Source organism: Astyanax mexicanus, chromosome 11 (assembly GCF_023375975.1).
Source record: "Astyanax mexicanus isolate ESR-SI-001 chromosome 11, AstMex3_surface, whole genome shotgun sequence".
NCBI classification, from domain to species: Eukaryota; Metazoa; Chordata; class Actinopteri; order Characiformes; family Acestrorhamphidae; genus Astyanax; species Astyanax mexicanus.
The window spans coordinates 49,686,284-49,701,938 of record NC_064418.1 but is presented as its reverse complement, the minus strand read 5'-3'; the positions used below and the strand labels follow the sequence as shown (position 1 = coordinate 49,701,938).

Genomic DNA, 15,655 nt, shown 5'->3' with positions numbered 1-15,655 from the left:
TTTTTCTGGGTACAGTAAAAAATGTGGCTACTAAATCTGCTAAAATCGGGTTAAAAACTGTACAATGCATTATTATTAAACAGTGGAATAACACTAGAACTCAGGGTTATGTTGTTTAATAGTGAAAGTAAGAGCTTTCCAACACACACACTGTAGTGAAGGGAACTGAAAGGATTAAAAGGGAATAAATAGCTTTGTGTGTAGCTTTAAGAAAAGCTCTTATCAGTAGGGATGGGAATTGATAAGATTTTTCCGATTCCGATTCCCTTATCGATTCTGTGAAACGATTCGATTCCTTATCGATTCTCTTATCGATTCCAATTTGGGGAAAAAAGGAGAGCAAACAGTTTCATAAGCACCAACTTTGTTTACTTAAATATCATACGACCTTACAAATTTAACAACAAGGTCAACATGTCCACAACAATGTGCAACTGGCAATATGGAAATGTATCAAATACTCTCTAATAATGTTGTGTGCGCAGATGTTTGTGCATATTTGATGTATTCCCTCCCGGCGATGTTATCAAAAATTTACAATGGTTGCAAAACGCCCTGTTGCCATCCTTGTGTAGCGTGAAATGAAGCCAAACTTTCGAGCATTTTAACCTAGTGGACGCCATTGAAAAGACGTGCTTACTGAATCATGCATAACTTGCTTAACATGCGTAACTTGTGTAACTTGCGTGATCGTGCTGTCTGGAATCGATAAGAGAATCATTAAGCAAGGTGCCAAACGATTCTGTGGAATCGAAACACACGGAATCGATTCTCAACAGGAATCGATTCTCGATTCCCAAGCCTACTTATCAGTGAGATCAAGGTAAGAAGAGAGGCAGGTGAAGTGAAGTGATGCAACCATCATGCCTAGTGCTACCTAGCGCTGGGTAATTTTCACGATTAATACGGTTAATTCGAGTTACAGTTTTAATGCGATTTTCAAAATGGATTAATTGAAAACGCTACTCATTTCTGAAGTGTTTATCTTGGATACGGCGCCTCCCGCAGACGCATATTTTCTAAACATTCCTCTGTGGACGGAGCTCATACCAGAAAAAAATTCCAGCACCTTTGACATGAACATACGGTGGGATAAAGCTTATATTTATTTAGAAATAATAACTCTACCACTTCTAAAAACTGAAGCGGCATCGTTTACCGGTGAGGATCCGTGATAAATGGTGTAAAACAATAATAATCTCTCCTTCAAAGTTTCTTCTGTGACTCGTTTAGTGTGTTATTTTTTAATTTGTTAATTTTTAGTCACTAACCTGCATTCTGAAGTATAATCCAGTGTCTGTCAGTGTGTGAGTTTCTCATCGGCTGTGTAGATACGAGGTCAGCGCATGATTAAACCTAGTTTTGAACCATTTCTTTGTTATCTGTAGTTTGATTTTTAGTAGGGGAAAAAATAATTGATTATAATTAAAAATCAGATTTTTGTGAAAAAATCGAAGATTATTTTTTTAGACCATAATCGTCCAGCACTAGTGCTACAATACAAGGTGGAGGCTGGGATGGGGGCGGGGCTATGATCTAGGTGGGGTTGATGTTGCAGTTGGTCTGCAGGTCTAGGTTCAGCAACAGTAAGTGCCAAAAGAATGGATTTGCTCTTCTCTGGTGGCACAGGTTTATTCTAAGAGGACGATGCCAGGAATCATAAAAAATTAACTTTTAAAAGCAATTCTTATTCTCATTGAGGGCCTGAAAGGGTTAATGAACATCTACAGAAGCTCTGAGCTCCAGATGGGCCGGACAGAAGCAGGAGCCTGAGTTTCCTCAGGCAGGGCAAACACATCCATCAGCCCAGTGTCACCATCCACCACACACTGCTCACCAGTGCATAACTCACACCAACACCAGTTATTAACACGCTACACACTGTTTCACACACTCTTACACACACTGTAGTCAGCAGATATTTAGTAAAATAGCCTATTTAGCCAGAATAGCCCATTTTCTATGTGTTTATTACTATACACACATTAATACTTGTTGTCGGCAGTAAATTGTGTAACTCGGACAGCGTTTTCCTAAAGAGCAGAGCCGAACCGAACTTTACGTCACAGTAATGCAGATCATTGTGTTCGCTGATGCTGTTCTGAAGTGTGTGATGCAGGACGGCAGGAAGTGGGCACTTAGACGTGTTGTAGCTTCTTCCTGTCAGTGTTGCGACTTAAAAATGTACTCTGGAGCTCAACTTGGAAAAGCTTTATGTATTTCTTGCCTCTTAAAAGTCTCATTACATCGTTTTAAAATTAATTAAAAAAAATGTGTAGTTGTGGTCTCTAGTATGAATGAATGAAAGTGCTCCAGTGATCCAGTATAACCCTACTTTAGTCCGGTGGAGGTGTGGGCGGGGAGTAACAATATGATTTTGGCTCTTGTTTGTGAATATATTGATACATGCAAACATATCGGTTTTGATTGGCTATTAGCACTGTAACACCAGGAGGCAGCGATATGAACAACAGTTAGAAACATGTTAAAATAAAGACATTTTTACACTAATAACAGTCTTTGTAATGTCATATGTTACTTTACAACATGTGTAATAATGCCCTGCTAAGTGCAGTTCAGCCATTAAACTAGTCTTAGAGTCTCTGTAAAAAAAAATGCCAAATCCACAGGAGATCCTATTTAAATCTCTAGATCACTACACACAGAGGTGGGTAGTGCAGAAAGTCCTGAAAGTAAAAGCTTTTCCTGATCGACTCATTTTTCTGTATATTTTCTTTTACTAGCTACTGCAGACAATAGAGGCTGAGGAAAAGTTTCATGTGCAGCATCATAAACAACTCAGAGAGACCTACTGTATTTCACAAACAACAAGCAAAAGTGGATAAAGGACACCTTTAATGTGTTTGAGAGCATCAGTTAAAGTAAAGTAGTGAAGAGGTAGAGTTACAGGTATACAGTGAATAGTGAATATTTGAGTAATGTTATAATCCAGATTATGAGAAGCAACAACTACTCAACTAAATAAAGAAAAAATACTTTTAAGAAGAAATGAAGGTGAGTCAATCTGAAAAGAAGATTTTCAAGAACTTTAAATGTATTCTCAAGTGCAGTCGTTATGATGATGAAACTGGCACTCATCAGGACTGCCCCAGGAAAGGATGAGCAAGAGTTTCCTCTGTTGTACCGAGTATTTTGGTTTGTTTAAAACTTTTACGTTACTACATGATTCCTTTTATGATCGTTTCCAATATATGTATTCTGTGCACTGTCCACACAATATAAGGTTTGAGCTAGAATTATTAAAAGTATGTCAAATAGTGGAAAAACGCAAAAATGTTGATATAGGCCCTATTAAGGTTTTTATTGCTGTGGCTGATAAGGATCAGATAATGTTGGCCATAAAACCACCTGTGATTCACCTGTGAAAGGTAAATTGAATATTTATATGAAGCTGGTGATTCAGACTCCCTTGTGAGCCGGAACACCGGCTCATATTTGGTCACATTATTTCTTTCCGGATCATGAGCACCATGGCAGCCAATGATCATCCACCAGGCTAAGACCCTCTTCTATGGGAAAATGAAGAAATGGGGACTGTCAGAGATAAATAAATCATGAAGTTTGGGGGTGTGTAGTGATGAACTCTGAAGCTGACTTTATTATACAACTTTGGACACGGTAGAGATTCAGGATCAGGAGTTCATTGATTTAGATGGTGAGCGAATATTTTTGACGATATATTTAAAATAAATAACCTGCACTAGACGATCTACAGCAGCTTATAAAACCCTGCACTGCAGTTTCACTCGCCTGTTACTAGACTTCACAAATGCTTCTAGGAACTATAAACAGACTAAATGTTTGCTGCATGATCTTTATACACGTACACGCCGCACGCTCGCCGCCTCTTACGGCAGGAAGTGGGGTTTTGGCCAGTTCCCTCATGGCCATGTCATAGCAACCAGTGACTTTACTGGCGGGTTTGAGGACGGCTATATCCTGGTGATGAAAAATACGAGCCATTACTGTAAAACAAAGCCATCCCTCACAAAATAAACCCCAACACAGAATCTGCTCAGGATAAAGAATTACTGTACCTTTACTGGATTTTTACTGAGCAGTATCTGTGCTTAAGGTCATGCACACACTCAGACACACTCAAGCATGGAAAATCACAGACTGTGTCAAAATTGTGTACTACACACACACAGGCGTAAAAATTTCATTCACTCAGTCCATTCATTACTCTGTAGGTAGAATCAAGTATAGATACTAGGGTTTAATAAAATACTTCTGTACAAGTTGAAGTAGCAGCTCAAGCTTTTTAATCTTTAAGTAAAAGTATTTAAAAAAAGTACTGGATTCAAAACTACTTAAAGTATAATAGTAAAGTAAAGTAAAGGGAAAATAAAGCCATTAAGAACAAAAGCTTAGGCGGCAGCACATATAGAGTCATATAGTGCACTACCCCTTCCCCCTCCCCAAAACACATTTTTTTAGGCCATAATGGCTATAATGTTAATTTTTTTGCTTTTGTTTTAATTTCATACTTTCATACTTTAATTTCATACTTTATTTATGCAGTATTTGTATGTACATAAGTAATAAATACAAAGAAAAGAGTTGTACAAATCTTCTCATTCAATGTTTTTCACATAAGGAATCATGTAGTAACTTAAAAGTGTTAAATAAACCAAAATACTCTGTGAAGTATTTAGATGCTCTTATCTGGGGAGCTGTTTGTTAACATGCAGTTTCTGAGGCTGGAAACTCTGATAAATATATGCTGTACAACAGAGGAAACTCTCGCTCTTTCTTTCCTTCCTTACCTCATAAAGCTGATGTGCAAAGCTAAATAATACCGTATTAACATACTAAACAATTATATATATATATATTTCTTCATAGATTGGATGACTTTAGTATTAACCTACAATAGGGGACAATTAAGGAGTGTCCAACATTTTAGGAGCTTCTAGACTTCCATCTAGAACTATGTATATAGTATCTACTAGTATTGATGCATAGTAAAAGCTTTTTTTTTTTTTTTTTTTACTAATTTAATGTGATTTAGAACACTTTTTAATAGAGAGATTTATCTGGATAGGTGTATGGTTCATAAAATAAAAACATTATACACAGGCTTCCAATGTGAATGGAAAAAAAAACTATTAAATATTTTGGTTAATTTGATTTATTTACTATATAGATTTTATAGTAGAATATTAGTCTTTTTTTTCTGTGTATTATAGACAAAATATTTTTTGTATTAATTTTGTTTTCCAACGCTGAATTAATGTAAAGAGGACTTTTAATTTATAAAGGACTTTTAAGCTAGATTGGTCGCTGGCTGCGCAGGAAGTGGAGGAGGTCTGCTGGAGCTAGTGGAGGTCACTGAGAGGGATTTTTGTTATTATAGGTGAGTTTATTTAATATTTTAATGCGGTTTAATGAGTGTATGATTAGTTTAGCGGGTGTAGATAATGCTTAGAGGGGTTAATTTAATGCTTTTTGTGTTTAAAGGCTGTAAAACTGCAAATTAATCAGTTTAATCGCGGGTTTTCTTTAAGGTCGGGTTTGCAGATAGCTTAGCTTAGCTTAGCTGAGTTACATTTAAACCATTAAACTGAACAGATGCGTGTTTTACTGTATATTATATTAATATTATTTTTAAAGAAGCTCTTTTTAACGGGTTGGGAGGTTAATAATCTAAAAGTAACTGTTTAGGTTAAAGTTTTAAAGAGCTGCTGCTGTATTATGGAGATAAATCAGTTTGTTATGGTTTATTTATTAACCAAATTTACTGACTAATTGAATGGATGCTGTAATTTATTAATTGCACACGCAGGCCCACATTGTTTCTATATCTACTAAACCCTGTTGTAGTTTTGTTGTATTTTCTCATTTTCATTTATCATGAAATGCATTCATAATAATTATTGTAAACCGATAATATATAATTAGTGTCATCGTTAATTAAATATTTTAAAGGGCTTTTTAACATAAATAGGATTGTTAATCCAAAAAAGTACTTTTGACCTAGAAATCGTCTCTGGCTGTTGTAGTTGTGTTTACATTTATTATGAAATATATTAGTATTAATCACTGTCATGAGATAATACTTAATTGTATCATTAATCATTATTATTTTGCAGAGATATAAAACCACTAATTTTGGATGAAGGTTGGATATTTAAAAATTACACCTTAATTTCAGTGTTTTTTCATTATTTTTAAAATGTTCTGTAATGTAGATTAATACTAAAGTCACTCAAGTTATAAAGAAAAACATGAAATTATTATTACAAAAAAAACATTAAACAAATCAGAATATGTTTATTATTTTAGATTCTTTCAAGTTGCACCTCTTGCTTAGATGAGAGCTTTACACATCTGTACATCTTTCACCTGGAATTCAGGCTTTCAGTTAACAGCTGTGCTGAACTCATCAAGAGTTAATTATTTGATCTCTTAATAAAGTGTTTGAGTTACAGGTATACAGTGAATAGTGAATATTTGAGTAATGTTCTAATCCAGGTGAGAAGCAACAACTACTCAACTAAGTAAAGAAAAATACCTAAAGAAAAAATATAGGTCCAACTCTTTCAAGACCTTTGTAAGTATCCTCAAGTCCAGTCACATAAGAAAGACCATCAAAAACATTATGATGATGAAAGTGGCACTCATCAGGACCACCACAGGAAAGGAAAAAACAAGAGTTTATCAGAGTTACCAGACTCCGAAAGCTCCCCTGATAAGAGCACCTACATGCTTCACAGAGTATTTGAAATGCTTTTTGTTATTTTGCCAAATATGGACATTTTATATTCCAATTTCTTGTAATATTGTGTGTGTTTGTGTTTAAGGCAGTGATGGGTGGGGATCATGGGCACAGCAAGCTGTCCATGCCGGACTACAAAACCTGGAAGTGGGAGGGAACACCGCTGGAGGCGACCCAGCAGCGGCTCGCTCGCAGGGGGCTGAGGGACCCGTGGGCACGGTGAGTCCGGTAACGGAGTATTGCACCCAATACTAGTGTTAATACTAGATAAAAATAAGATAAAAATCTGATTAATCACAAAAGAATTGTTCTTCTTAAGACTAAGCTTATAATAATAGGTATTGAAATAAAAATAAATGAAAGGATCAGTGTTAGATTGGCAATTTAGTGGTGATTTAGTGATCTATTGGTGTCAGTCAATTAAAAAAATAATTGTATTAGACATAGCAATATTCAAAATCATGATTAGGAAATGTAAATTCAGTTTTTTTCCTGTATTTTTGAAAAGAAGACAGAAACAGAAATTGAGAGCTTTAATGGAGAAGGTGAACTCTAGCTACATATTCCAACTTAGAAAGGAAACGTGTCAGTGTGTGTAATCCATATATCAGCATAAATGAAAAGAAATCTACTTTCTGAACAAAGCAGTAGTAAACCAAGCCAATAATACGCAGAGATGTATATTTAATTTTAGCATTTTACTTCTATTTAAGTCACATTTTAATAGAGCTCTTATACTTTTACTCAAGTCTGAGTCTCTTGCAAAGTCATATTAGTTAATGTTTTGTTCAATAACAATAATAAAACTAATAAATGGTAAAATATGTGAATAATATCTTAAGCTTTAATTATTGTTATAGGCTAGAAATATTAGAAATATTCAGGATTGGATAATTGATATTTGCAGTTCTGTTATTTAGCCCACATGGTGGCGCCATTATTCCACATTTATACACTTAATCATATCTTATCGTAACAAAAGCACAGCCTGCTTTATTTATTCGTTCATATATTAATTTATAGCAATACTGATACCAGTTGTGTGCCATATCGTATCGTACACAATAATATCGCCAACATTTTAGAATATTGTCAACGATATTATACAAATATATACTAAAATATGGTACCATATCACCCAACCTTAATTATATGGAGATATCTGGAGTGCATTATTATTAATATTAGTATCATGACTGATCACTCTGGATCATTGACTCCTGTTCACAAATCACAAACCTGATCAAAATTTGTGTATTTTTTTTTTATATCTCAGTTAAGGGTGTGCCATATCATATCGTATGCAATAATAACAAAGAAACTAATAATACACTCCAAATATCTCCATATATCCAGGATTAAAGTATATAAAATCTGTCTCTAGTAGATATATAATGAGAAATGAGAACAGTGTGAATTTTTCTTTTGATAAAAACAGTAAAAAAAAAGTAGAACCATGATGTGATAATTAGGGGTGGGTGATATGACACCATATTTCAGGGTATAATATCTATTGTTCACCATATAAAAAAAATGTTAATGCTCTTGATGATATTATTATTATTATTATTATTATTTATATTTTATTTTTTTTTAGGAATGAGGCCTGGAGGTACGCCGGCAGCTTCGGGAAAGCCGTCACCTTTAAGGATGTTCTGATGCGTGGGTTTAAGGCGGGATTCGCTGTGTTCGCCGTGGCGCTGGCTGTGGAGTACGCGTTCTTCCCTCCGAAGAAGTCTGATCACTGAGAGCTGATCACTGAGATCTGATCTCTGGAAAAACATCTGAAGCTGAAGAAGAGCCGCTTTCCATCAGACTCTTACACTTCCTGCAGGCTCCTGAGCCTCCTCCATCACACTCACCTGCTACTGTGTGATCAATTGTGAGCGTTGTGTCACTAAATTAATAATAAATATGAATTCTGTGAGTTTGATTTTTGCACTTCCTGTAGATTCCTGAGATTCCTCTGTTTACATACACCATGAAAATCAAGCTTGTTTGGCTTCTTTCTGATTGTAGATGCTGATGGGAGATCACCTGTAGATTCTATGATACGATACTGTGATACATGAGAAGATGAAACTGAAACTTCACGTGAAGCATTGGTATTAGTCATACAGGGGTTGGACAATAAAACTGAAACTGAAACACCTGTCATCATTTTAGTGTGGGATTTTAGGTTTCATGGCTAAATTGGAGCAGCCTGGTGTTCAATCTTCATTAACTGCACATTGCAACAGTAAGAGCTGTAAGAGTGTGAAGGTTCAATTAGCAGAGTAAGAGCACAGTTCTGCTCTAAATATTGCAATGCACACAACATTATGGGAGACATACCAGAGTTCAAAAGAGGACAAATTGTTGGTGCACGTCTTGCTGGAGCATCTGTGACCAAGACAGCAAGTCTTTGTGATGCATCAAGAGCCATGGTATCCAGGGTAATGTCAGCATACCACCAAGAAGGACCAACCACATCCAACAGGATTAACTGTGGACGCTGTAAGAGGAAGCTGTCTGAAAGGGATGTTCGGGTGCTAACCCGGATTGTATCCAAATAAACATAAAACCACGGCTGATCAAATCACGCAGAATTCAATGTGCACCTCAACTCTCCTGTTTCCACCAGAACTGTCCGTCACCACAATCAATTACTGTGCTCTAAAACCAGGTGTTTCAGTTTCATTCTCCAACTCCTGTATGTAGTCTAGTATGAAGATGATCCGTGCAAAGACTCAAGAGAACTCCAGACAAACTCCAGTCCAACTAAACTTCTTTAATATATTTACATTCTACTAAAATACATTAATTTACAATGGGGCATAGAAAAATGTGTTTTGGGGAGGGGTTTTCAGTGCACTATAGGACTCTGTGGGCGTGGCCTAATATTTTGTTCTTAAAGGCTTTTTATTTTTTGCCTTTTCGTTACTTACTTGTACTTTTATGCTTTAAGTAGTTTTGAAAGCAGTACTTTTTCACTTTACTTTTTTCTTAAAGAGTAAAAAGCTTGAGTTGATTCTTCAACTTCTACGGAAGTATTTTATTAAACCCTAGTATCTATACTTCTACCTACAGTAGAGTAGAGAGTGGAGATACTTTTCACACCTTTGCTGTCAGTTTCTAATAGGTGAGGATGATGTTTTTTATGTACTTTGGTACTCAGACAGATGGCCAATCATCTGTGTCTCACCGCTATCTGAAGCACACTTCTGCTGCCCAATCAGCTCTCTCTCCGGCCCCACCCCTAAACCCATACATCACCCTGTGGCCAAATTTGACCTGGGGGTGGAGTCAGCTAAAATCGGGGGGTTTAGTTACACTTTAACCTCTTTATTTGTAGTATTAAGTAACTTTTCACAGGTGACACAGCTGACTTGAAAGTCTCACTCTCTCAGACACCCATACAAACACACTCCCACTGTTTTAAATTTAGACCTGTTTAAACCCACAACATCCTGACTGCAGCAGATGCTCTAGTTACGCCAGTGTCCTTTTTAAGAAAAACAGGATATTTTTAAACCAGTACAAGCTGTACTGTACTTGTTCTCCGAATTTAACACCTCAAATATCTCATTATATAAATAACTACCAGTAAACTATGGTTTTAAAGCAGTAGTGGTAAACTGTAAAGTCTTTAGCCAGCCGTTTTTGTTCTGTAAATGTTTTAAAACAGCATTAAACATAAAACAGACAGACTTTGTTAAAATGTTCGGCTTAGGTGTGACGTCCTTCCCAGCTTTCGTCATACGATATTCTAAGGTACAGTAAATGAAACGCAGCACAGTTACAACATGGAAATATATGTAAATGTCTTTTACGTGGGTGAAAAGATTCGTAAATGTTGTATGTAAACTCGTCTTAGTCAGTCAGTTTTATGAGGTAGAGTCTCCTGGAATTCATGCTTTCAGTTAACAGCTGTGCTGAACTCATCAAGAGTTAATTACTTGAATTTCTTGTCTCTTAATAAAGTGTTTGAGAGCATCAGTTAAAGTAAAGTAGTGAAGAGGTAGAGTTACGGTGAATAGTGAATATTTGAGATTATGAGAAGCAAAATCTACTCAACTAAATAAAAAAAAGGGTCAGTCAATCCAAAAAGAAGGTTTTCAGGAACTTTGAAAGTATCCTCAAGTGCAGTCACCGCAAAGAGCATCAAAAATATATAATGGTGAAACTGGCACTAATCAGGACCCCCCCAGGAAAGGATAAGCAAGAGTTTCCTTTGTTTAACAGGATCCATGATACATGATTCCTTATGTGTTCCTTTATAGTTTGATAGATCACTTCACTATTAATTTACTATGTAGGAAAAATGAGAAAAAAAAACATTGAATGAAGGTCAGTTTTGAAAGTACGACATCAAAAATGTTATAATGATGGAACTGGCACACATCAGGACCACTCCAGAGTAAGTCTTGCTGTTTGAACCTGAGGTAGGAATGATCTATTAGCAGGTTAGTTGGCACTACTTTGTTTGGATAGAGTTAGTTTTTGCCTAATATGGAGAATTCCTGACTGAGAATGAAACTGAAGCTGACAATTTGTGAGATTCTTGTGGTCCACACCTCAGGAAGTGTGACTGGAATGAAAGGAATGCTGCCCACTCAGATTTTAGGATTCTGAGGAAGGAAAGGATCGATTTTTTTTTTGTTTTTACTGACTGCAACAAACAGTGATGAAGTTACCTTTTTCATAGTTTTTAAAATAATTTATTTAAAATTTTATGCCAATTACTTAACTCACTCAATTAGGACATATAGGGCCAAATTTTAGTGATATAGGCAAGTCGTCAACTGTGCACCGTGTAGCTTGGGCGTGTCAGTGTGTGTCTTTGCTATCGTAACGATGGGAAAAGTACACCTTGCGTGGCTCAAGAAACACACAAAAGTCATGTACTAATTCTCTATTTAATCAATCATGGGTGTTGTTAATAATTTTGGGCATAACATCAAAACAAACCAATCAGAGTGTCTCTTGCTCGTCATTCCCTTTAAGAGTAGACCAGGTGAGCTATGACAGATTTGGTGGATTGCTATTTTAACGGTGCAGCTACCTAGACAACAAACGTTTCTCTTAAAGCAGAGGAAACTGAGCTGCTGGTTGACGCTGTGAAGGAGCTCCAGCAGCTCATTTACAGGAACAGCAATGTTATTTTATTTACTATTCTGTTTATTGTTGAAGATCGTGTTGAACGTCTGACTGTTGGTGTCTGTCTAGGTTGTATTCAGTCAGTGGAGCTCCTGTGTTTTCTGTTACCAAGATAAACAAGCAAAACTCCAGTAATGTACCTGAACACACCTCATTTCCAGAACACCACGCCCATCAGTGTAGATATATTCAGAAGAACTGTTGCTATTCAAACAATACAGGGGGAAGTAGTGAAAATAGACTGTTGGAGGGGTGTAAGATAGCAATGAGCATCACAATGTGCCAAGCACATTCTCCAATCACTAATAATGACAATCCTCCAATACACGGAAAGCCAGGTACTACCTCTTTCTACTTGGAGGAAAGCACCTGTGTTGATAATTCACTGCCAAGATAGCGATTAAAGTCTGACTGTTGGTGTCTGTCTAGGTTGTATTCAGTCAGTGGAGCTCCTGTGTTTTCTGTTGCCAAGATAAACAAGCAAAACTCCAGAAATGCACCTGAACACACCTCATTTCCAGAACACCACGCCCATCAGTGTAGATATATTCAGAAGCTCTGCTGCTGCTTAAACCAGCCGAAAAAATAAAGCAAATTTAGTATAAGAAAAGAGCAAAGCCTTATACAGGTCACTGCATTTCTACGTGAAACAGTGTGTTGCAAAGCATCACTTAAGCATTTCATGCATTTCAGACAGTCACACTATTAATATAAAGACAGGAAGGCCACTTATTTCCGTCAGCAGAAATGTTCTCTCACATGAGGAAACGCTCACTCGTACAGAAAACCACAAACCCAGAGCATGTGGTGATGATATGACCAGATGTTTGACCAGATAACGACCATACCTCACATACTGATAGAAGCGTACCGCAGGTACCCTCATCACAAAAGCGTGAGAAAACTGCATGACCATGTATCTCACACACATCCACAACCTCATACTAAATGAGACTAGAGGTCATACTCTATACAGCTTTCTTAAAGTGTGACCCTATAATGTCAAACCAACTGTACCATTTACAGATACGTACAGATTTTACGAAATTTACTGTTGATTTGACAGGTTACATTTTGAGAAAGTTTAACATTAAAGGAGAACTCTGGTGTAAAATGTACTTTTATTGTAGTAAAACATGATAAAATGTTCTTATCTTTGATCAGAGATCCAGAAATTTTAACAGTTTGTTCAAACACCCTTCAGACTGGGTGATACGGGGCATAATTAACCCTGATAAATCACTTTTTACACCCTTATCCAGCTCAAAGTTGCTCCACACCTCCTTACTAGAATCTGGAGAGCCCTGACATTTAAAACGAGGCATTAATTACTTAAAAAGTGCACAAGAAGCTTATTAAAAAGCATCCCATAACCTTACTAGCTTCAGCTCCGAGCGCCGCCATTACTGTACTGATAATGACATAGACCTATATATACATATAGACTCCACATAGTGTAGCAGCCGGCGCCAGGAGTAATGAAGGCGCTCGGAGCTGAAGCTAGTATTATGGGATGTAAACAGTCTCTATTAATAAGCTTCTTGTTCATATTTTAAGTTATTAATGTCTCGTTTTAAATGTCAGGGCTCTCTGGATTCTAGTAAGGAGGTGTGGAGCAACTTTGAGCTGGATAACGGTGTAAAAAGTGATTTATCAGGGTTAATTATGCCTTGTATCACCCAGTCTGTTGTTTGTTGGATAAACTGTTAAAATTTCTGGATCTCTGAACGCTGTGGGAGAACAGAGGTGTACTATTCATCAAAGATAAGATGTTTTACTACAACAAAAGTTAATTTTACACCAGAGTTCTCCTTTAATTAAAAGTGTTGAATAAACTTAAATATTGTACGAAGCCTTAGGTTTTTGAGGCTGGTGACTCTGATTAACTTATCCTGTACAACAGAGGGAACTCTTGGTGAACTCTTCCTTTCCTGCGGCGGTCCTGATGAGAGCCAGTTTCATCATCATAACATTTTTGACCGTCTTTGCGGTGACTACACTTGGGGATATTTCTTTTCAGATTGACTGACCTTCATTTTTTCTTTATGTAATTTTTCTTCTTAACATATTTAAGTAGTTGAGTAGATGAGTGGACGTAATCACGGGTAGTGATTTATTACATAAACGATAAACCAAATAAAAAAAACAAATGCGGGAAAGGTTAGGGGTTAACTTAAGACGATATAACTTATGAAAAGTATGGAGAAAACAAACTTACCGATGAGAAATATAAAATATAAAAAATATATAAAAGACTCAACAAGGAAAACAGAAACGAAGAGACTTATATACACAAGGAGGATTGGGAAAACCTGGGGCTAGAAACGAGGGGGCGGAGTCACAAATTAAAACAGGTGACAACATTAATAAATAGGTTGGGGCGGAGGCAAGACAATAAAAAAATTAGGAACACAAGACAGGAGAACAGAGGACAGGAAATGAAAGGACAAAAAAAATAAAAAAAGGAAAACCACCAGACAGACACAGGCTAAAACATGACACAATGATTGATTTCTGTCTGTATAGCTAATCAAAAACAACAGTTTAAAAACATTTAGCATTATTTTTTAACATCTGCATTTATTTATTTTACATATTTTATTAGATTCAATTAGATTTAAGGTTTAAACACATGTAATATATCAAATAAAAACTCTCCATGTGTTTGGGGGTGCTAATGAACATGTATAGGGGGGCAATAGCCCCCCTCAAACATAATTGCGTCGTCCGTGTGTCCCACTGATCTGACTCACTCACACATACGTGGTCTCAAATCCCATCTTTACGGTAAATGACTAAATGGCGCAAAAGGTCAAAACAAACATGAATAACACATTTATAGCACCATGATACAGGTGCTATAACCACATATAACACATTAAACTGAAACTCACACTAAGTATGAACCAGAACGTTTCACCACGGTGGTCTCTAACACCCCACCCCCAACCCGAATGTGGGTTTTTAGGGGCTTCGATTGCCTTTTTTGGGGGTCTCAAGCACTTCTAAAACAAGTTCTAACTCTGTCTATAAGTGAAAGCAAAAGGTTTTGATTTTATTGTTTTTTCTTATAACGATAGTTGAATGAAAAATAAGAAAAATCACAAAATATTAAAGTCTGCTTGTACATTGGTTAGAATTAGAAGAAAATTGAAAGAAAATTTAAAAAAGTGTGGAATCAAAAACGAAGATTTTAAAGTGTTATAATTAATACCTTGAGCTGAATAAATAGGCATAATATCAAAATCAATCATAAAACTTGAATAAATTACTACCTACTTAGTAAATTTACGAGCAGTGTTAATTTATCACTACAAGTGTGTCACACGTCCCAATTCCTTTGCAGACTTTTCCAACTTAATGAACTCTATCTCCCAAAATGCACCTCCCAAAATGTAGATCAGCCTCACCTGAGTTCTGATTCCATTCAGCTGTTAACGATGTATAAATACCTACATGTTTGCTTAGCCTGCTGTGAATATTGCAGAGTGTTATTTGTGTCTTTTAACTCAAATTTTTGTCTTGCCCTCTTTGCTTGTGTATCTCGGTGTTTTGTTCTTGTTTTTGACCCTTATTTTTTGTCTACAGTTTATCCCTTTTGAACAATGTTTTGACTTATATTTTTTGTTAGTTTTGTTTTTTCTTAGTTTGTAGAAGAGACCGGGTATGGTTGTAGCACTTTTTCTTGTGATTTTCCAATAAATCAAAAAATATTTACACTGGAATAGCAAATTCTAACTCATTTTAACAATATTAACTACTGCAATACTGTAT

The 15,655-nt window shown here is 36.2% G+C and overlaps 1 protein-coding gene and 1 long non-coding RNA gene across 2 annotated transcripts in view; one reads left to right on the top strand and one right to left on the bottom strand.

The window, feature by feature from the left end:
- LOC125804967 (uncharacterized) overlaps window positions 1–15,655 on the bottom strand; it is a 193,138-nt gene that overhangs the window by 58,409 nt on the left and 119,074 nt on the right. The gene's annotated exons all lie outside the window — the stretch shown is intronic.
- Window positions 5,295–8,675, top strand: ndufb3 (NADH:ubiquinone oxidoreductase subunit B3). Its single transcript, XM_007235602.3, has 3 exons — window positions 5,295–5,380; window positions 6,828–6,961; window positions 8,340–8,675. The coding sequence occupies exons 2-3, from the start codon at window positions 6,834–6,836 to the stop codon at window positions 8,488–8,490; spliced, it is 279 nt and encodes a 92-aa protein (XP_007235664.2). The 5' UTR covers window positions 5,295–5,380; window positions 6,828–6,833; the 3' UTR covers window positions 8,491–8,675.

What these genes read in the sequence shown, in the direction of transcription:
- ndufb3 (XM_007235602.3), top strand. Translation starts at nt 6,834, where the DNA reads ATGGGTGGGGATCATGGGCACAGCAAGCTGTCCATGCCGGACTACAAA. An exon ending in CTGAGGGACCCGTGGGCACG is followed by an intron (nt 6,962 to 8,339) that starts GTGAGTCCGGTA and finishes ATTTTTTTTTAG; the next exon opens with GAATGAGGCCTGGAGGTACG.